Source organism: Ammospiza nelsoni, chromosome Z, assembly GCF_027579445.1.
Source record: "Ammospiza nelsoni isolate bAmmNel1 chromosome Z, bAmmNel1.pri, whole genome shotgun sequence".
NCBI classification, from domain to species: Eukaryota; Metazoa; Chordata; class Aves; order Passeriformes; family Passerellidae; genus Ammospiza; species Ammospiza nelsoni.
Window position 1 is genome coordinate 6,666,524 of NC_080669.1, and position 22,839 is coordinate 6,689,362.

General features: G+C 44.2%; 3 protein-coding genes across 4 annotated transcripts in view; 2 read left to right on the plus strand and 1 right to left on the minus strand.

Moving 5' to 3' along the window:
* The first annotated feature begins 695 nt into the window (after positions 1-695).
* LOC132086961 (fructose-bisphosphate aldolase B) lies at positions 696-10,848 on the plus strand. Its single transcript, XM_059492947.1, has 9 exons — positions 696-864; positions 7,323-7,444; positions 7,708-7,919; positions 8,444-8,498; positions 8,650-8,810; positions 9,034-9,117; positions 9,591-9,765; positions 9,904-10,103; positions 10,341-10,848. Exons 2-9 carry the CDS (start codon positions 7,333-7,335, stop codon positions 10,434-10,436), a joined length of 1,095 nt encoding a protein of 364 aa, XP_059348930.1. The 5' UTR covers positions 696-864; positions 7,323-7,332; the 3' UTR covers positions 10,437-10,848.
* A 2,136-nt stretch (positions 10,849-12,984) lies between these two features.
* On the plus strand, positions 12,985-14,623 carry LOC132086530 (large ribosomal subunit protein mL50-like). Its single transcript, XM_059492269.1, has 2 exons — positions 12,985-13,135; positions 13,882-14,623. Exons 1-2 carry the CDS (start codon positions 13,047-13,049, stop codon positions 14,276-14,278), a joined length of 486 nt encoding a protein of 161 aa, XP_059348252.1. The 5' UTR covers positions 12,985-13,046; the 3' UTR covers positions 14,279-14,623.
* A 1,740-nt stretch (positions 14,624-16,363) lies between these two features.
* The window catches only part of PLPPR1 (phospholipid phosphatase related 1), a 119,552-nt gene continuing 113,076 nt past the window's right edge, over positions 16,364-22,839 (minus strand). For both annotated transcript variants that reach the window (XM_059493014.1, XM_059493015.1), the window contains exons 6-8: positions 20,821-20,997; positions 18,790-18,921; positions 16,364-17,522 (exon numbers count right to left, since the gene is read on the minus strand). In XM_059493014.1, coding sequence (XP_059348997.1) covers positions 17,490-17,522; positions 18,790-18,921; positions 20,821-20,997 — 342 coding nt within the window. In that variant the 3' untranslated portion in view covers positions 16,364-17,489. The remainder of the gene's footprint in view (positions 17,523-18,789; positions 18,922-20,820; positions 20,998-22,839) is intronic.

Sequence of the window (22,839 nt, forward strand, 5' to 3'; positions counted from 1 at the left end):
ATTTATACATCATCAGTATTTTTCACTAAAAAATTCTGCTAAGCACAGAGAAGTTTTCACATCATCGCAATATGGGTGGGCATCTCAGTGGGATTTGGGGGGAAAATGTGGCTTGCAGCTGTGAACCTCAATGTGGGCATATGCAGTCTGACAATCATTAATTTCACAAGTACACTGTGTTACAGAAAATCAGAACTTGCATTAAACTTTATCATTAAACCTGATACTGTAGCATCACATTTTGCCTTTCCATATACCAACTGGAAAAGGAACATATGGTTCCATGCAAGACTTTCCAGTAAGGAAAAGCAATGTTAACACTTAGGAAGCCACTGAAATTATACCAGCTCATGCCAGTTAAGGATCTGTTGAATTGTTTCTGCATTTTGTTTTCTGTTCTTTCTTCCTGCAGTTTCCTAAGTATAAGCTTTCAGAAGATCTAACCCTACATGATAAAGCTGTGCCCAAGATACCTGTAAGCAATTTCCATGGTTTCTCTTGCAGTTCTTTTTGGTCTGTTTTAGAAAGAGGAGGAATAATTTGAAATAACTGTAAAACATCTAAGTTTTACTGCATGAATGGCTTTATATATACAGGGGAGGGGAAAGGGGAGGAACAGCAGGAGCACGACCAGGTCCCATTGGAGGTGTGTGGTGGTGGTCTGATAGGCAGTGACCAGCCTTGAGCAGTGACACGTCCCCCAACAGCTTGCGGGGGAGGAGGGACAACGAAGGAGTGGAGGGGGAGAAAAAAAAAAGCCCCACCAAGAATTTTATAAAAGTTAGTGATTAGAAGGACTGGGTCTCTTTGCCTGCAAACACCTCACCAGAAGCTTGTAGCAGCAGAGACACTGCCCACAAACAAGTAAGTATAATAATTTAATTTCTAAACTGTAAAGCTGGTATGTATATCAGCAGCTAAGACCTGGTATGTTTATCTACAGTGGGGTTGGGAAGTTGTTCTTGGTTTTGTTTTAATTTTTTTGTTTCAGGAACAGCTTGTGAGAAATAAGCACTCAGCCATTCTGCAGTGGTTTTCTAAAGTGATCCTTCTGCTGCTAACATTGGCTTTCTAACTTAGCTTAGTCACTCAGAACTCCTGGAGTGAGTGAGTGAATCCTCTGCCTAAGGGGACTAGAGCAATAACACACCCGCATTGCTTTCTGTTGCTTTGTAGAGCAATAACATACCTGCATTGCTTTCTGTTGCTTTGTTTTGTGTTTGTTTTTGCTTGTGGTGTACATGAATTTCTGTTTTGCAAGGAGAACAGAGAATGACTGGAGAAGGCAGCTGGTCCTGACCGACATCAGTGCTGACAGAAGTGCAATTATGTGCGTTTGTTGTGCAGCCTCTTCTGATAAGTTTATTTGGCAAGGAGGTATAAGGTGCAGGGTCTCACCCTGCAGGAAAACAAAGCCTGTTCTTGCATCTGTATGCTGTAACCTTTCAAGCTGTGAACAGCCAGCTTCAGGAAATTGCTTGACAAACTCAAAACCTCACTGAATCTGTGATCCTCTATCACTTATTCAACTGTCCCATGTGCTTACCCAAAACTATTTAGTCCGCCTGAGACTCTCACCGCTACTTCCCCCAGCCTCCCCTGCTGGCAATACAAGACTTGAATTCTCATGCAAGTCTAAAAGCAATTTTTTACCTTTTCTGAGAAAAGTCCAGCCCTGAAAGAGAATTAGCTTCTCCCTAATAATTTTATAATTAAAATAATAAGGTGGCAAGAAGATTGTTGCTTCCAAGCAACAATCTTCTTGCCACCTTAGACAAATCTAGCCATTCTGAGTGCTCTGCACTGACGGCAGAGGACAGGTCTTTGAACATAACCTCCTTTCATAGTTGCTAGGGAAATGAAATAGGGATACATTTGTTCAGGGCTTGAGTATAGATCTGAGGCTAACACAGGAATCAGCACAGGGAACTTTAGATCTGCAGTTCCTCCTGCAACAGCAGGTTGAATCAAGGTCTCTAGACAGACCATGAAGATGGTAAAAAAAACTCAGAGAGCAAAATAGAACCAAGCAATTTACCCCAATATATACCCCCAAGGACTGATGGATATGGTGACATTAACATGTCAGTCAAAATCATCTGCCTCTTTTTCTAGGTGACAGAACTCTGAATATCTTTTTTTCCCATACCCTTGAGACTTCTCAGAATCCAGAAATGAAACATTTTGCTAACCCAAAACCTTTATCTCAGTGCAAAGATGATGAGAAAAACATTCTGCTCTTTCCTGAGAGCTCCTTCACAGATATGAAGAGGCACCACTTCCACCTTGACTCCTCAAAATAGGTACTCACAAAGAGTCACTGGGTAATTCAGGCTGAAAGGGACCAGGGTTAGACATGAGGTTAGACCAAGGCGCTCAGGTCTTTATTCAGGTGGGTCTTGGCAACCTGCAAGGATGGATGCAGCCTTTTTTTCAATCTGTTCTATTGCTTGGCTGTCCTAACAGTGAAAAAAAAAAATCTTCACATACAGTCTCAATCTCCTTAGTTTCAGTTTGTGCCTGTTGTCTCTCACTGTCCCATCACAGCCGCTTTGAAAAGCCCAGCTCTGCCTCTTCAATCACACTCTGTAGGTACTGAGCACTGCTGAGAGGTGCCCCTGAAGCCACCGCTGCTTGAGGTTGAACTAGATCCCACTCTGCTGACTTCTCCTCACAGAGCAAGTGCCACAGCCAGTGACCTTCTTGGTGGCATCTGCTGAACTAACTTCAGTCTGTCAGTGTTTTTCCTGTTCTGCAGGGGCCCAACACTTGATGCAGTACTCAGGTGTTAACTATGGAGTGCTGAGCAAATGGGGATAACCTGTCTCTTCCCCTGGCTCTGCAGGCCAGACCCCTGCTCACACAGGATGCTTGGGCCCGTGCTGCTGGCCCTGTTCAACTCGCTGCTGACAGGGCCTTAGACCATCTCCAAAGAGCTGTTCCCTCATCCCACCAGTCCTGGGGGAATGGCTGCCAGGGCTCTGCACCCCAGGCAATGTCTGGGCATTTGTCTCTGTGCTCCTTTTGGCCTCTTCCCACCCCCATGGCCAGGCTCCTCTGGACGGCTGCCCATCAATCAGACCTATCAAGTAGTCCTGCCAGCTCTGTGTCTTCTGCTACCTAGATAAGAATGTGCTCTGTCAGCAGGATGTGCCCAAGCTTGCCCAGGCATTCACACCCCCCAATTTTCCTCATGCCCAAGAAACCAGACTTATTTAATGGAGCTTCTCACAGAGAAGTGAGGTCAGTAGCCACAGATATTCACTGTAGTGAAAATGTAAGGTCCCTAAGTCATTGTGTGTCTGTCTCCTCTAAGCATACAAGTGTAAAAGAGAAGTACATTCAGTCAGGCCAACACTGAGCCTACATGTGATAGGTTAAATTATTGAATACTTTTCATTATCCCTACCAACTGTATTTATTTGTTTATATATTCAGCTGCTTCTTTTTCAAACCCTGTTCTTTGAAAGCAATTTTCTTGTGTGCAGAGTTTGTATTGCTGACTGTCAGAGATGATGCTGAAGGGATCTGTTTACTAGTAATTGAATAGGAAAAAGCTCCATGTGTGGGATACAAGCTGTAGTTTAAAACTTTGGACCTGCACTTTTGGAACTAGTTTTATAAAAGAAGGCAATGCAGAGACCCAAGAGAAAAACTCAAGAGATTCTGACCCAGTCTTTTCGCATCTGCAAACTGGGACTCAGATGACATTTTATGTAAGATTAGAAGATACCAGTCAAAGGAGGTTCTTGAAAAGAAAAAATGCCAACGATTTATTGAAGTTTCTAAGATTATTGGAAGCAAAATGTAACATTGTTCCTTCTGCTATTCCTCTTCACTCTGCTCTTTGGTTCTCACTATTAATATTAACAGGATCAAATGCTTGTGCTGCCACGACACATTTCCACTCAGCCCTTCTTTCTTATGGTAGCTGAGAGAAACCCAAGATTTCAGCATTACAATATTTACTTTTACAACTATGCTGTCCCCTGCTCCCACACTCCCACCTCCTGCTGGCCAGAGGGTGGGGGCTGAACAAAGAAATTTGTTTGCTTAAGGAGCTATTGAAGCCTGATAAGCACTTCAGGTAGCTACAAAACTGGCAGGGTTGAGCAGTTTTATTCTTTTGAGGTTCTTTTATAATTCTACTTTAAAAAAAATTAAGCAGATACTACAAAGAGTCTGCGTTGCATTCATACAATGTAAAATATATGAGTTTCAATCAATGTGAAATCAGTTGAGCTTATGACACTTAACCCACAGTCTAAAATGGGTAAATAAAAATAACTTGAATAACTTCTCTCACCACTAAGGTGCTTGAAACACCTTAGTGGTGAGAGAACTCCCAGGTACTGTTACTGAGATCACAATTCATAAGAACTTTTTTCTTCCTGGAAAAGTTGTCAATTTTAACAGATAAATCAGATAAAGACAAATAGGTTTTGTTCTTGGAAGACTAAAATGAGCTTTGCAGCTCTGGCAGCCTGGGCACAGCTGTTTTTTCTCAGGACTTGTGCGATGACATATCCAGCTCTTTCAGGGGATATAAGGATGGCAAAATTAGTGTTTTTATAGATGTGCTGGGAGCTTACTCTTTACCAGTAAAGGCTTGGTTTGGCTTCATGAAATGTTACTGGAGTGTAAGGCTTCTCCACTCCTCTTCTGCCTGTTCCCCTGCTCAGAGCAGGACTTTGCAGCAAGACATCCTTTCTGAATGCAGACATGAAGATTCTCAGAAATTATTATTCTCATGAAAGAATCACAGAAAGAAAATCCTAAATCAAGGGTACTAGAAGGTTCTGTACCTTTGAGCTATTATAAGGTTTACAATTGTTCTTTTGCCCTCATTTCTTCACCATTTCAGCTAGAAACACTAGCCTTTTATTCATCCTTATAGTTCAGCAGAGTAGCTGGGAAACCCTTACCATGGCCCTGAAGATAATTTTGGGAACACTTTGGGCAAATCTCCACCTGCTCCTTCACACTCAGCATGATATATGCAAGGAAATTGGAACTAATTTGCTGTCTTCCAATTCATCATTCTGAAACCACACTTTGTTGTTTCAGTCTCTCAGAGTTTTCACTTGGAACAGCATTATTCACTGAAAACTCATCTTTCCATGTTTTGAAAATTTGCCTTGCAGGCTGGTTTTGAGTGATAAGTGTCTCCTTGTTATCTTTAGGCAAACACTGGGAACAAGTAAGATAGAGCAGGCATGATTCTCATTGTTTATTGCATTGCTGGAAAGAAAGTGTACCCATCATAACACGACTGGAGCAACTGGTGATCCTGCAGTCCAGCCAGCTGAATTCAACCTTACCTGGATACACCTCCTGGTGCTGTAGCACAGCTCCAAACTACAACTCTAAAATCCCACCCCTGATTTAGCAGTTCATCAGCTCTGACCTTGGACAAGATCATTTTTTTGCCAGAGCACAATTTCCCAGTCTCCTCCACAGAGGCTCTAAACTACTGGAGTGATTCCTTATCATTTTGCATAATGACTTATTTAACAGTAGTGTGGTTTTAACTGAAGTGCTCATCACCAATCTATTATTACAGTAATCACAATAACAAGCCAGTTTCCTCTTTTAAAGACATATCCAACACAGAAAGCAGGTGAGGGATAAGGAGAGTTATAGGTGAATTGAAGTAGCTTATGCAGCATATTGTACAGCATAAACCATAGATTTTCAAATTCTTCTGGGTGAGCTGAAAAGGCCACTCTGGGGAGTGATGGAGCTGTGATCACCACAGTAGAGGGATGGTTCCCAGAGCTCTGGCCATAGGCTGACAGACAGAGAGAGGAGCTCAGCTAAGCCTGTTTCACCAGGACCACAGCAAGAAGGAATTTCAGCCCTTTGAAGAGCAGGGAACTCTCTCTAATTTGACTAAGTCTTGATCCTGCACTCCTTCATCATCCCTCTAAACCTAAAATGACTCACTCTGTGCTAAGCTGCACGTGAAAATTTCCAGGCTCAGCCGGCAAGAGGTAAAGCAGACCTGCATCTGACTGGTCTGTGCTGGCAGACAATGCCACTTGAATCTTGCAGGATAACATTACCAGTACCAAAGTACCTTCAGCTATAAATCAGGGACATGAATTTGCAGCTGTTACCATACTCTGATGGCATCGTTGCCAGAAAATTTTGGCACCATTTGACATGCAATTCAGAACTCTGTACCCTATCATGAGTAGCAGACAGACTCTCCATTGTTTCTCCCCATAGTGCCCTTCAGCAGGAAGGATGAGACAAGGATTCCCTGGCAACACAGCATTTGTGTGCACAGAAATAAGAAGTTGGACTTGGCTGCCTACATGCTTATATAGGGAAAAATATTTTCTGGCAATCTCTGATGAAATGGGAAATAGCATGTTCTCACTCCTCTCTCAGGCAGGGAATAGAAAATGCAAACACTGTCCAGAGGTCTGCTCTTTTGAAGGAAAATGTGATATTTGAGATCTTTCATGTTGTTTTTAATCAAGTACCTTCTGGATTTACCACCCATTAATAAAAACAGAGGTGTTGCTTTAGCTATCACATATGACAAACTGAAGGGAGATTTTCTGTTTCAGACTTACAGGCCTATACACTCAGAAAAGTAACTTTGACTATTAAGATGATCAGAGAAACTGTAATTTAATAAGACCAAGAATTTTGTCATATAAAGACAGAACCCAGATTTCAGGTGCTGGGTAGTTGCAGCTGGTAACCCTTTACCACAGCTAAAAAGATAGAACTGAGGGGTGAATTCTCCTAAGGCCCCAAATCTTCTGCAGAGGAAGCAATGCACTGCAGTTCTGAAAGCAGCCATAGGGAGGAGAATTACAAACCCAGGCAAAAGGTTAGGGATGGAACATCACCTAGACACAGCAGGAAATACTGCCAACAGAGGCAGGAAACAGAAGAGGAGCAGTGTTAGGAAATGTGTAAAGGTAAGGAATGGAATAACTGGCATTCTACTGACAGGAACCAAAAAGTATGCAGAGTCAGCAATTTGCTTACTTGTCACTCAGTGCATATTTTTTATGACAGACTGACCTTCCTTTATTTTCTGAGCAAATCCAGGTAAAATGCAGTCTTTCCCACTCTGGTTCTAGAATGATGTGGCAGGATCTGTCTCCTGTATTTCTTTCCAGTTTTTCCAGACACACTAAGCCTAGAAGAATTGGAATGGATTTCTGGTCATGTTGTCTATGATAACATGGACCAGACAAGCACTAAGAGCCCTGCAGAGGAAACACCTGAGTGGTGTCACTGGTTCACAGTCTCCTCCAGAATTACTTGCAATTACTTGTAATAGTAATTCTCTCCCACAGATAAGTCAAGATGACCCACCAGTTCCCAGCGCTGTCTCCAGAGCAGAAAAAAGCTCTTGCAGACATTGCTCAGCGGATTGTGGCTTCAGGAAAGGGGATCCTAGCTGCAGATGAATCAGTGGGTAAGTTCTGGACACCAATCAGTATGCAAGATGGTTTTTTCCTTTTAGTTTTGCTTCCTATTTGAAATCAGTGGAGTAGATGAAAAACACTGTGAAACTTGTCTGAGCAGAACAATTCAGCCAGGCAGGGCTGCACCTATAACAACAAAAGCTTACAAAGTGTGGGTTGAGAAGGGAAGTTCTGAACTGAAGCCCCAGTTCATTACTGCTTATTGGGACCAGGAGGCCAGCCAAACCTAGAGCCTCTTTGCCCACCTCACCAGGCACCATGGGGAACAGGCTGCAGCGGATCAATGTGGAAAACACGGAGGAGAACCGCCGAGCTTTTAGAGAGGTCCTCTTCTCTTCAGACACTTCCATCAACCAGAGCATTGGGGGAGTGATCCTTTTCCATGAGACCCTCTATCAGAAAGACAGCAGTGGGAAGCCATTCCCAGCACTTATCAAGGAAAAAGGCATTGTGGTGGGAATTAAGGTGAGTATCTGTATGTTCCAGGCTGGCAGCATAATCCAAATCCCATCTCCAGAGAAAATTATATTTGGGGCTGCACTGTATCCTAAATAACACTGCTCCCTGTTCCCTGTCCTCTCTCTCCCCCCATTTTTGTCCTTGGTTTTAAAATTCTCTGCATTGCTTTTGTGCAACTAACTAGAGGCACATTTGCACTAGACGCTGGAACTTTCCATACATCATCTCCCATCTACTCCCCATTCACTGCAAATAAGTTTCTCCATGCAGTAACCTAAACCTAATTCTTTCCACATCTCACAGAGTTGCTGAGCCATTCCCTGCAGACATCTATATACACATTGACCCTCCTCTTACCCAGTTCATTCTTTTTTCTTCCCCTTTGCTCCAACATTTCCTTCCTTTTCACCCTGAGCACGTTAAGGTCCACACATCAGTAACAGTCCTCCTTCAAAGGCAGACTAGACATGGGTAAGAATTAGACCAATTCTCATCTCTCCTAACCCTTCCTGTTTTTCTGACCTCCACAGCTGGATAAAGGCACAGCACCCCTAGCAGGAACAAATGGAGAAACCACCATCCAAGGTAAGGAGAGATCTAAGGAGCCTAAGCCATGGCCGTGCCAGCAAAGCCATAGGGTGACTCACCTGAGACACGGCCTGGCTGGAGTCACAGTACTCTCCAGAGCTCTGTGCTGAAGAGCAGCTCTCAGTGAATCATCACTCTCCCTCTGCAGGGCTGGATGGGCTGGCTGAACGCTGTGCCCAGTACAAGAAAGATGGTGCTGACTTTGCCAAGTGGCGCGCGGTGCTGAAGATCACCAGCACAACACCCTCTCAACTTGCCATCCAGGAGAATGCCAACACCTTGGCACGCTATGCCAGCATCTGCCAGCAGGTACCTCCCCTCCAGCAACCTTTCCTGAGATGCTGCTGCCCCTTCTCCCTGTTCCCTGTGACAATACACCAGGGAGCCCAAAAGGAGAATCCCTGTGAGGGTTTTGGGAAAGACAAGGAGGAAGGCCAGCATAGCAGGAAGGAATAGCATCGAAGTCAGGACAAACAACAAGAAGAGTTTTACTTCCACAGCCCTAAAGAATTCCCTGTCTTTCTTTTCCCAGCATGGCTTGGTACCCATCGTGGAGCCAGAAATCCTGCCTGATGGAGACCATGATCTCCAGCGCTGTCAGTATGTCACAGAGAAGGTAAGAAGAGATTCCTCCCTCTGTGCTCTCTCTCACAAACCTGCAGCTAAACTTTGCACAGTTTGTACTCACAGATCTCAAAGAGATTTGACCAAAAATGTCCTTCATAACTGCATCACAAAAATGAACTGCTTCTAGGCACATAACAAACAAATGGGAAATCCAAGAATATTTTCCATGCTCTTGGATTTTCTCTTCAATGACAATAAGCATTCTCAATCCCAAAAAGATGCATCAGGACCAAACCCAATTACCTCAATTTCAGCAAGGACAAATCCCTTAAATATGAAAAGTTGTATCATGGTCATCTCAAAAGCAGTGAGGTGTCCACAATGGCAACCCCAGAAATAAATTTCATGAGAAAGCAAAATTCAATTTGATCTTGCTACAGTACCAAAGAATAAGCTGTCTTTCCACAGCAGCCTGAGGTGAAGATCTGAGCAGAGGTCTGAATTCAATCCTCCTGTTTTCAGGTTCTGGCTGCTGTCTACAAGGCTTTGAATGATCATCACGTGTACCTGGAGGGGACACTGCTGAAACCCAACATGGTGACAGCTGGGCATTCCTGCTCCAAGAAGTACACCCCTCAGGATGTAGCCATAGCAACTGTCACTACTCTCCTTCGCACCGTTCCTGCTGCTGTTCCTGGTGATTCCTGATTCATTCCTACCTCTGCATTCTCACTCTCTCTCCTACCTCTGACACACCTGCTCCTCTGGCAAGTAAAGACCAGGGATTGAGGTGGCTGGAACATTATTTCTAAGCCTCAAAACCTCTTTCTTGCAGGAATCTGCTTCCTGTCTGGAGGTCAGAGTGAAGAGGAGGCTTCTCTCAACCTGAATGCCATGAACCAGTGCCCTCTGCCTAAGCCTTGGAAACTGACCTTTTCCTACGGGAGAGCCCTGCAAGCCTCTGCTCTGGCTGCATGGTTGGGCAAAAACGAGAACAAGAAGGCTGCTCAAGAGGCCTTCCGCAAGCGGGCACAGGTACGAGGCTTCCCCTGCGCAGAGAGGAGAGCTCTCACCATGAAGGGACACATGTTGTCACCTTCCTAGGGCTGCTCTTGATCCCACCCCTCCCACCCCTCCTGGTACTTCATGTTCAGCAGGGGCACTGCTCTGTTATTTGTGCCCTCCTTACTCCTGCTGGTTGTTCTTCACACATCTGCCTTCCCTTGCTCCATGCTGATTGTTTCTTCACATTTTTTTCTTCTTCTTTTTCAGATTAACAGTTTGGCTTGCAGGGGGCAGTATGTCCAGTCTGGGAAGAACGACGCAGCTGCCATGCAGTCACTGTTCACTGCCAGCTACACCTACTGAAACAGCAGGAACCTTTTTTCCTCCTGTCCCTTCTCACACAGTGGAAGATGTTCAGAAATGAAAGAAAAACATAGAAATCTAATTTCCCTTACCCTACACCAAACTGGAGATAGAACGGCTTAGCTTCCTCTCCACCCTTCACTCCCACAATTTACCAAGGGGATATTCTTTTTTCATTTGCACATTCTAAAAGGGAATTTTTTCCAAACAACAAACAACAGCTGCCAATGAATCATGAACTCACCCTCCCTCAGTCTGAAACTCAGCCCCTGGAACAGCAGGCAGATTCAGTAGTTCTCTAGCAATTCAAATAGCTACCCTTGCCCATTACCACATTTAGCAGCCACAATCCTGAATTATAAAACCTGACTGTGTATTCAATCATGTCAATAAAACAGTAATTGAAAACTAATCTCTACCTGACAATTCTTTTTGCTTTGTGTAAACTTTACAATATCTTTCACACGTCTGTGTTTTTTTTTTGTGGTCTTTGCAAAGACTGAGTCACAAAGTGTTGCAGCTGGTGAGCTTGGCAAACTGTCAGGACATCAAAGGGAAATAACCCAACAGTGGCACAGCTGGAGAGGGTAATCCTGCCCACAGAAGTCTGGCAGACACTAAAACACTTGGGAGATGTGCACAGCAAGCAGTGCTGGGGAATCAGGCCACAGATCAACAGCACTACCTTCAGAAGATTCTTGTGTGTCTGGAGAGGCATCGCTGGTGAGATGAGGCTGCTGAGCACTGTTAGGGTTGCACACAGTGAGTCAGGGCTGTGCAAAGTCTGTCCTTACAAATCACCTTTACTGTGGCGTTTTCCACAATAATTAACACAAAGCATGCATGAGGGCATCTTGGCCTACCTGTTGTGTAGCTTGAGTAACGAGGCTGATGTTGCAGACACAGGGTTTGACCTTTGGCACATTGCTGTGTTCCTGCTAAGGGTGTCAGCTTTGTTAGCAAAAGCACAGTCAGATGGTCATGAGAAAAAAGGCATAAATGGCAAAAACAGCAGGCCTAAGGTTATATAAGAGTATTTGCCTGGCTATGTGCTACACCAATCAACTCACGAGGCCTTGGAGCAGCCCCCTAAACAGCCACCAGGCGACCCAGAGGACTCCATGTCTTTTCAGGGTCACCTCTCTCTGCTAGCTGCTCCTCCTGGCCACTGGTACTCGCTGCTCCTGCCAACAAATACAGGGAAAACAGGAAAAATCACCGCCCTGTAACCACCTCCTCATGGCCTCTGAGTTAGCAACCAGTGTGTCACACAGGCAATAAATAGCCAAAATCCTTCATGTGGATCCAGTCACTGCATAATTAAGGCTTCATTTAGTCTCTCCTGACAATGAACACAGAGCCAGTGATTTGCCAGAAACACTCCAGAGGCTGATGCTAGTGCCAGGAATAACACCTCTTTCCTGCTCCAGCTGTGGTCCTGGGAACCCTCCTCAGGTTCCCAGACCTGCGTTTCTGGGAACTCCACAGACCTGAGTCCCCAGAAACCTCTGCTCCTGATGAACAGCATCCTACTGATACTCTGGTCGAAGATCAATCTAAGAATCATTTGCATTTAAAATGACCTGAAAAATCATATTTTTCAACCCATCCAGTTCCAACCTCTCTGCCATGGGCAGGGATAGCATCCACTAGACCAGGTTGCTCTGAGCCCTGTCCAAACCTGGTCTTGAGCATTTCCAGGGATAGGCCATTCCCAGCTTCTCTGGGCAACCTGTGTGAAGGCCTCACTGCCTTCACAGTAAAAAATTTATTCCAAATATCTACTTTTCCCTTTTTTAGTTTAAAACTGTCTCCCCTTATCCTGTCACTATCTGTCTGTGTAGAAAGTGTCTCTCCCTCTTTTTTATAAGCCACCATCAGCACCACGATGACCAAAATTCTCCCCTATGTATATACACAGTAAAAGGAATTAATATTCATTGACTACAAGTTATCTAGTTTTCATAATAATTAGTATTCTGTCTTCTGTCAGTTAATGAGCCTCTTGCTGCCCACACTAATTAGGCTGCATGCTCAGTCGTTCTTTTCAGTCAGTGGTTTCTTAAATTGGTGGCCATGAGTTGATGGCCATGGTCTGCCCCTGCAGGAATGGCCTTTTACCCTGCCGGAGCTGATTCAGCACAGTTGCTGCATTGCCTTTATCAGCTCGTTCCTTTCCTCAGGGGTTCTGCCAAATGTCCTTGTGGCCATAAATTCTGCATTCTTTGTGTCCACCATCAGTGGTGCATCCTTGTTCCCAAACCTTGCTGACCTGCCCTGTGTCTGAGGTCACTGAAGCCTGTCAGGCCCTGCACCTCCACAAGGCAATTCAGCCAAGAAGTCACCTGCCTTTCCAAGGCCTGGCCATCACTTCTAGCTTGTTGGCTGGTTTTTATTACCGGGCCAAAATATCCCTCCCTGCCAATTAGGCCTGAAAGCGCACAAAGACCAAACATCAAAGAACGTCTTTTCCTAAATTTCCACACGTTCCGTTTCCCAGCAAGGGCGTTGGCTTGAGGGGACGGACTGCATTTCCCATGAGGCTGTGCGGGGCGCGGCAGAAACGCGTCACTCGCTGCGGCGGCGGAAGGCGCCCGGCCCGCCCGCAGCATGGCGGCGCTGCGGGCGCTGCGGGCGGCGGCGCGGCACAGGCCGGGACTCGGCCCCCCGGGACTCAGGGCGCTGTGGGGCGGCCGCAGGTACAACAGGGCACAGGGTGGCTCCGGGGGTGGCTTCTGGCCTTGTCCGCATGCTGGGCTTGCACCGGGCCGTGGCTTTCTGGAGGTCGCTTAGCCTGAGCAAAGCCCTCAGGGTTTGTCCATGGCTTTGGAATGTCCTTAGGGAAGGAGACTCCACAGGTTTTCTGGGCAAGCAGCGCCCACCGAGGTGCACTGCTGGTGAGGGTGCAGTACTGCAGGGCTGGAGCCTTTAGAACTGTTACTGCTTTTGTTAGGAGTGGGAAGAGAGGGATTTCGCGGGAATGAAAATCATCTTCTCTGTAACATTTTGCGTGGAACCACGCATAGGTTATTGACTAGATTGGGGCATATGAGAAGGCAAAATTTTTTTACTTAAAAACTAGTAATGATTTTTTTTACGTATGGGCACTGATTTTTTTCTGTAGTAGTGGTTATTTTCTGATATGCTTGTTATTCACAGCAAATTAGAAAATGGAGCTGTAACAGAAAATAAGTAACTAATCTTGTTAAAATGCTGTTTTCACTCAGACCCGTGATTGAAGGTGGGTGGGTGGTTGCTCTGCGGAGGCAGCCTGTGTGGGGAGCAGCACTCGGGGAAGGCCTGTGCACTTCTGGCCAACAGACCTGATGAGCCCATGGGATGTGTGGAGTGTCTGGATTGGGTGGTTTAAAACACCGTGAATACAAAAATGCTCTGACTATGTCTTGAGTAGCCTGAGGCTGAAAATGTGTTCTGGTGCCAGCAGGAAGGAGGAAAGACCCGTGGAAGCAGCCGGAGCGGTTCCTGAGCAGGAGGGGAGGAGCGAGCCCAGCCTGATACAGCCCCCGCCCCGCCGCCAGAGCTACGTCCCGCCCGAGGACCTGCAGAGCTGCCTGGAGTCCCACGTCCGGGAGGTGTTCGGGCCCTCTGTTCCCCAGGACTGGCAGCAGGCTCCGCTGCAGGAGAAGCGGCTGAAGCACCGCCTGCTGGCCCGGCTGGCGGCGGAGCTGGGACACGCCGTCCCCAACTCGCAGCTGCACCGCATGCGCCGCGCCGGGGACGTGCTGGGCTTCTACCGCAGCCCCGTGAGCGGCGGCAGCAAGATGGATGAACTCGCGGCCGCAGAGCTGCCCCCGAACCTGAAAATCGTCTGGCAGCAGTGAGTCCCCCCACGCAGCATCCCTGTGCCTGGCCCGGGTGAGAGCTGTGAATTTCAGTTCACTGAAATCACTCAGTAATGGTGAACTCTCCAACAGCACTATAAAATAAGCTGCTGTCGAGGCATCTTGTTGAATTCTCCAATGTCTGTTAAGGGCCTTGTTTTTTAAGTTTTTTGGGTTTTAGATTTTATTCCCATCTAAGAGGTGGGAATTTTAATCATATGTGATTTTAATCTGCTTTTAATCATATATTAAAAGTAAAGAAGTTAGGATGACAAGAAAATAAACAGTTTGAGAAATGCTTAGTATTTTATGAGTGTTTTCTATAAAACAAGTTGTTTACAATGAGTTTGAGAGTCTGTGTGATCTTTCTGGGAATGGTCCAGAAATGTCCTGGTTATACCACTCCAAGCCTTGAACCCTTGCTCCCCTGTTTTTTTTTTCAGTGTGCAAGTGCACGAAGCACACTCAGGCACTGCTGCTTTTGTGTGTTACAGCGCTCAGTTTCTTAACTGAGCAAACTTCTCAAGTGCGGCTTTATTTTCAGAAGCTCTGAAGAAATTTAAGAAATGCTTTCTTTTCTCCTTTTGACTCTTGGAGAATTACAGACTAGTGTAAGTGTGCACCTATGTGTTCCGCTACGGTGTGAGCTGGGGTGAGTGCCCTGGGGATGTTTCACTGATCACCATGGAAGGCTGAATGTTCACAAATCCCTCCCCTGCAGCTTCTGGGAAAGCACAGTGTGACAAATGGCTAACTCTGTCATCTTGTTGGCTTCAGAGGCTGTTTGGGAGCAGTGAATTGGAAGTTACTTTTTCATGAAATTACCTCCTTCCATCAAAACCACAGATAGGTGCACTTCCTTTTTTAATCTTTAGCACTGTCTGACAAAACACTTCCAGTTGTAGCTGCACTTTGTGCTCATTCCCCTTTCTGTGTCTCCCCCAGGATGTGACTGATAGCTCATGTAATATGATCGGAACAGAGTGAAAAACGACTGGGAACTGTGACAGGCAAGGAAGGAGCTCACAGCAGCTTGCCTCGTGTTTTGCTGTGTCTGAGTTGAGTCAAACTGCCATTTCCCTGATCTCAGACATTTCTAGTCCCTTGGAGGTGCAGACCCCGTGCTTCCATCAGCACAAGGGAAGAGGATCACACGTGGGTGTCTGAGATGCAAAGCATTTTACTGCTTGTAACAAACTGAAGAAGCAGAAATCTGAAATGACATCAAAGTCTTGCACACAGCACCTGGGCCATGGAAGGGCAAAACTAGATGCTTAATCACTCTATCCCTGGGCTTTTAAAAGTTTGTCACTTCAGTTTAATTGAATTATAAATGAAAAAATAGATGCCCTGCCCATGCATCTTTCATTGTTTTAGGCCAGACCAGTAGTGAAGATCAGAAGAAAGTGTGCAAATGCCAGCTTGGGAGGGTATTTCTTAATAAAATGACTCAGAACAGATTTTTCCCTTTGGAACTTTGATTACAGCTGCAGTGAGGAACCCAGAACACTCAGCAAAGGCTCCTCATGGGCACAGAAAGCATGGCCCCAGTCTGATCCTTATATTCCGAAGCCAGAAGCAGATATCAGTAGAGTCAGGAGAAGGAAGAAACACCACATGACCAGACACAGACATTCCAGGTTTTCTTTGTGTCATAGGGAAATGAAAGACTGGCTCACGTTTGCTTTTTTAATAATTTTTTTTTTTGCTTCTGTTTTGGAAAAAATATACAAAAAAAAAAAAAAAGCCAAGAAGAACCAACATGGAAATGTGAGGTAAACATTCCAGTAAAAGTACAGAGGCTCCATTCTTTAAAGGAGACACACAGCAGTTATCACCATGCTAGAAGAATGAGATGCAGGAAAATCCTAGAAACAGTGAAAAATCATTTAATGAAGCCTTTGCCCCAGTTCTAACCATTGTAAACTGGCTTTTTTTTTGTTGTTCTTCCCATCCCCAACCCACACTTAGTTGTCTTTATAATGCTTAGACAAAGTTGTTAAATCGTAATATAGCAGTTTGAATATAAATTCTGTATGGCAGAATTAACAAAAAGAAAATGCAGACTGCTACTACAAACTCAGCTTCTTTCTGTCTGTCTTTCTGTATTTCTTTCTTTCTGTCTTTTCTTGTCTTTCCTTTTTTTTTTTTTCCTTGGCTTATCAAAGCCCCTTAGGAAAAGAAACATATTTTGGGCAGCAAAACTGGCTTCTTGGCCATGCCAATTTGAATGCCAAGGAATGCCACCCTGGTGAAGGAGTGGTGCCACTTTTCCTTTGCACCAGTGTCACTAGTTACCCCACAAATCTGTGATGAAATGATGAAACACTTAAAGCGCAGCCTCAGCCCCACAGTGGTGGCTGTATATCCCCATAGTCAATTCCTGAAGCCAGGTTTCACTGGGAGCTTTAGCTGGGCCTCGGGGAGGAATGAGGATCTAGGGAGATGATATAGTCAGCTCACATGCTATCAGCTACTACTATAAATTTTGATGTTCAGTCTGTCTATACTGCAGACCAAGGATGTTGTTTTAGTCATTCTTCAATAACTGGCACAATCACCCACACCAGAACAATCAGGCTTTGATTCAGTGAGGTGTTTAAGGACATGCTTCTAGTCTGGCAACTGGGTGGGAACTGAAGTCCTTTAAGTCTCAGGGAACACTTAAGTAGCTCACTGAATCAAGGATGGATTTTTGTTTCTTGTTGATAGTATCATTCAGGTTAGATTCCTGATCACTGTTATTTTAATACGAATTAAATGTATGCAATTACTTCAGATCCATGCTGAGTTTACTCAGATGAGAATCTGACCCAGCACTTCTTATGGTAAGAAAAGGTAAAAGTGAATTTTTTTTCCCCCCAAGATATATAAATTCAAAACTGAGAAGAAAAAAAATTGTGTACAAATATCACATAACAACATCAACAATTCCATAGATGTAGTTCCTCAGTGCACACTTTAAACAAGAAAAGGGTTTTTTTTTGTTCTTTTTCTGTTTTGCTTTTAAAGTCTGGCATAATAATATTAAAGCTGACAAAAAATCAGGGCAAGCTACATCACTTCCTCATACAAAAAAAGTACAAAACATTAGCCTCTAACTAGACATAACATAATACTGGTCATCACAGTTAGACATTTAGTAACTGTGTGTCTTGGAGTGTTTTACTGGAGGGTAGTAAAAAATAGCTTCGGCTGCTGATCTTCCATCTCAGGTTACTTCAGTCATAGAGGCAGAGTGATTCTGCAGAGAGGAAAAGGCAAACACATGAATGTTTGTGTACAACAGTCTGGCACTGACATACCCTACTAGTGTGGAAGAACCCTGAGTCATAAGAAAAAGCAGTGGGAAAAACCCTCGCTCACAAAACCTGCATTGTAGATGTATGGTCAATATTTATAATTTAAGAAAATTACCTTTTTGATTTCTGGTGGACACCAACAGTTAAAGTTCAGTCCCTACCTGCACTTCACAGTCCAGTAGCTATAAACAGCTGACTGGACAAAATGTTTCTCACAGGTCATGAATATTTTCACCTGTTCAGCCCTACACAACACAATGTGGATATATAAGTAGCACTTGGTTTCTGAACTATAAACCCATCAAGAGCACATCTAATGCACACAGTTCTGCAGATTTAGTGGAAAGTCTTCCAGTAAACCTTTGCCTAATCAAAATTGACTCTTCAATTAAGCAAAGTATTTCCAGACATTAGTGACTGTATTTTCCCTCCTTTTTTTTAATTCCTCTTTTCAGTTTATTTCACAAAGAGTTTAACAAAAGTCACTATTGATCTTGCCACACATCATGTATGACAGCCCATCTAATAAAGGAAGTACAATTTAAAGACCAAATAAATTACACCAGTGTATTTCAGGTAACTCATCAACAACAGTTTATCCTTGTCTGTTTTCAAAGGACTGGATATGATGCAGTTATGCCAACACAAGCCGTTTAAATTTAGTAGTTTCAACAGAAACACTGTCAATGTTGATATTCCCACTAGCTATTTTTTTGCAGGCTTGAAAGAATGCTAATAATTTTTCTTCTGATGAATTAAGAGATAGAAAAAGGTATATGATATCTTCCTATTCTAGAAGATACTGTACAGTAATAAGGATAAGAAACCTAATTTCTGTAATATTTTTGAGGACAGACTAGTTTATATTCAGGAAAGAGTAAATCCTTCATACATCCCAAAAAGTTTTCTGGAATGTAAATAGGCAGAATTATTTTTACTTTTCTCTCAGTTTTCTATTCTTCTAAGCAAAAGTTTGTGAGGCATGTGAAATCCTACTTCTTTAGCTATAGACATGTATGGGGGCAGAAGATCTACAGTGTTTGATAGTTTCAGGGATTAATGCCTCAAAACAAACTCTGCTGTGATGCAGATTCGCTCTGTTCAATGGGCTTGAAATGAGGCATGTGTGGTCAAGTAAAAAACTCTTTTTTTACTCTGATGCAAGAGAAAATATGCTTGGTGATGGTCTGGATAGGAGATTTACAGTACCTGTGCACTCAGTGTCTCCAGAGGACTTTCCACCCTGGGAAAAGCCATTAGTGGCATTCCTCGTGGGTCTTCAGGCTTCGGTTTAGAAGGAGCTGCATGACTGCCCTTAAAGTTATGGACAACGCATATCCCCTGTGCAATGCAGGAAAAAAACAAGGTGAGGTCAGTGTGTTCCCTCCCCAGGAAAAACCTGGAGGGGGAATGAATTACCACGTGGGGCACAACTGAAAAAATTTAACCTGGGTTTGGGTTCAAGGCATCACCTGTGTCAGCCTTGGGCTGCAGTGTGGTCACTGGCATGGCTGGGCATGATGGATTGCCTCAGTGATGAACCATTCTCAGCCCTTTTACATTTCACACTGGCCCCATCTATGCCTTATCCTCCCAGAACCACAGACTACCCAAATGATGCCCTTTACTGTCCAAATACTCCCTTCAGACTCTGACTTTGTCATTTCCAAACAGTGACCACAGCTCTGTGGATGGTTGAACCTCCCTCACATCTGGATGACACCATTTAGCACCATTCCTGCACGCTTCCAGCACCACTGCTGTGGTGTTTATCCCACAGATCCTTCCCTTATGCATGACCAGACTCACAGCACCCATATGGTGATGGTGATGCCAGTAAGAGCAACCATGCACAGGAGCAGGTAGCTTGAGGACATGGAAAAAAGAAGGTACACAGGAGCTGCAGACATGTTTGCCGGTGGAGTGATTTCTTGCTGGCTGTTCCCCTTCACTGTCACAGACCCGAGCAGGAAGCAGGCTGCAGCCTCGGTGGGTCCTGTGCCAGCAGGATCTGTGCCAGGGATCTGACAGCACCCCTCTGGGGAGACCCCTTCCACCACTCTGAAATTGAGCTTGTGACACTTGCAGGGTGCCAGAAGGTCTGCAAGGTCAAAATACAGCTGGGGATGGGCTGTCACTGCCACCAACAGGTGCTGGGAGCACAGACACTGTCCTGGCCTGATGAATGGGGCAGCTGCCTCTTAAATTGCATGGGTGAGATTTAAACTGCCCTTCCCAGCAGGAACCAGACAAATTATTCACATTAAAGTCAAGGAGATTCGGGTCAGAGGCTGTAGACATCTTTTTATCTGAAATGAGCACAGGAATAAATGACGCTTGAAGGTTTGTTGATGCTTTTTCAAGTACAGAATAGAAAAAAAAAATCAGTGACAGGACATCGAGATTTAAGGGATCTTTGAAACCTAATCCCTCCTGATTACAGGGATAAAGTGTCTGTTGCTATGCAGTGGATAGTTTTGAAGCATATTTTGATTAAATGGGACCAGGCACATTTCTTGGTAATAGTGAGAGTCACCTGGACTGCTTGCTGTGTGAGTAAATCCTCAGCAAGAGACCTCTCACCAAACAAAACATTTAAACCACACAGCCCACAGGAGAGCCAGTTACACTCAGAGTCTGGAAAGATGCTCTTCCTGGATTCTGTAGGAAGACCTTTGATATATTTTAGTATATTTGTGAGGGGGCAACATCGTCAGCTTGTCTCTAAAAGTTGCAAAGGGAGGTAGTTTTATCTCCAAGGGAATTTACCCTGACCTTCCCTTCTATTGCACTTCTTTTATGGGCCAAAACAAAATGGAGAACCAGGATCACAGCTCAGAGCCCCAGAAACACCCTGTACCTCACATTTTTTGCCAAATTCAAGGCACACAGAGGGGTTTTGCAACACAAAGAAGAAGTCTCAAGCACACCCTCCTTTTGATATTAAAATCTACACCACCTTTTGCAGCATTTTCCAGGACAGATCAAGTAAGAACATGGAGAGTAATTCAGATAATTAAAATATATAAAGTGTGCAAATGCTACCAAATGCATACCAATTAGTATGAACCTGATTTCATATTAGGATTTTCTTTGATAATACTTTTAATTAGATGGAGCTATAATTAGATCTTGCAAGCTACAAGTAATTACAATATTTTTGGGTGGTTTTTTTTGTTGTTTTCTTTTTTTTTCACTGTGATATGTTTAAAGGGAACACAGAAGGCCTGATGGACTTACCAGAAACAAGGCTACAGCACTCCCCAGGATGAAGCCTGCAATCACATCCGAACAGTGGTTTCGATACTCAGACACTCGATTTAGCCCAGTGAGGAAGGCAGCACACAGGGTCCCCAGACACAGCACGGGCTTGGCTAGCCTGCTACTCTTTGTTTTAATTGTGCTTGTGATGTACATCTGAGGGAAAGGGCAAACCAAACATAAAAAGGGGTTCCACCAGAAATGCATCTTTCTTTCCCACCCGGACAAATCCTAAATCAGCAAATATGTGACAAACCCCCTGTTTGATTAAGAAAAAAAGAAAAAGGCACTGGAAAAGGGAGGAAGATGTTCCAGGTAATTCAGAGAAAAATTTTAGGAGTACAAACCCAATACTGTTAAATTATGTGAAATATCCTCTTGCATTTACATACTGGACCTTTTCTGAGCAGTTATGCACAGGCTCAGCTTCACTGATTTTGTGCAAGCACCAGTTCATATGGTAGCAAACACGCACTCTGTATGCACACAACTAAATGTTGCCAAGGGACTCAGGAGTCCATGGTTATAGTCCTGCAGAAAGTGTAATGTGTTGAAGATGGAGTGCTAGAATCTGTATGAACTAACTGCTCCAGTTTCCTAGATGGTTTTAAGTTTAAGGAACAGAGAACACTGAGAGAAACCATTCCAGCCATTTCCCCTGCAGGATGAAAGGTAACACACAGTGTGAAAGAGATTTCTTTCAAAACAAAGTTGATTTTGAGAATGCAGTTCCAGAGCAAGAAGTTTCACTGTTTCCAAACATTTTTTAATGATCCCCACATGATTCTGGGAGTTTATTGGGAATTTTCTTAATACATTCTGACAGAGAGTTAAAAGCATGTGGCTCACAGTTAGCAGCCTGTCATTAGTGCTAGAACCACAAAATAACAAAGATGAAGCAAACTGAACCTGATGGCAGAGCAATTCATTAAAATCCTTTTCAGACAACAAGTATGTAAGCCCGCGTGATTTCCAAAGCTTTGCTAATTTGAGATGTTGCTGCTTCCTTTGTTTTTCACACCTGAACCTGGCTGCAGCAATGCATTTTGACAGCTAACAGTGAGCACTAGTTGGCAACCTTGTCCCAGCCTTGGCTGGCAGGTTAAGCTGCGCCTATCACCAAAACTCACATTAAGGTTCTGCGGAAACAATAGGAAAAAAAATCAAATCACTGCCACTGCGTGAATAATTACCACCCACCCTTTCACCCTATGCACTTCTACTCAATTCAGTCGAGCAATAGGGAGCCCGATTGCTTTCCTGCTCCCCACCGAAGCAGCGCTGCTGTTTGCAGCATCCCAAGGAAACCCCATCACCTCTTCAAGGTAAGAATGCAGTCCTGCTGTGCCTGCTGTGAACCACAGCTGCAGGGAACAGCCCACATGTGCTTGTCTCCTTACAGGTATCAGATGAAGCTGGATCTTTGGGTTGCCCACATGGAGGGCTCTCTTTGTCACAGATGGGAAGTATCTGTAATTGGAGTTTCACACGTCTCGGCAATAAAATGTAAACTTGTAGTAAAAAGAACATTTTTAGCGAGGAGGGTAATCAACTACGCGAACAGATTGCTGAGGGAAATCTGTTAAACCCTCGTGAGGAGGGTTTGAAACAAGACAAAATGTTTTCCAGAAGGTGGGCTCCGGTTCATCCCTAAGTCACATGCTATGATCAGAAATAAATGGGAGAGCTTCTCCCCTCTGATCCCACTTCCCAAGCACTGCAGCTTGATCTTTAGTGTCCAGGCCCAAAAGCCAAGATATTTTTTAGTATTCCCACAGTGGTTACCCACATTTAGAGCATGGTTTCAGAGCTCTGTGCAAGAGACCAAAATCTCAGTCAAAGCCACTTACATTTGGTTTCCTACATATAGCAAATGCTTTTGAAAATGTCCCATAATGCCATCCATAGAGTAAATTTATTTACAAAACTCTAAATGTTGAAACCAGAGAGGAGGAAAGACATTAATATAAAATCATGTCCAGAACATATTAAAAAATA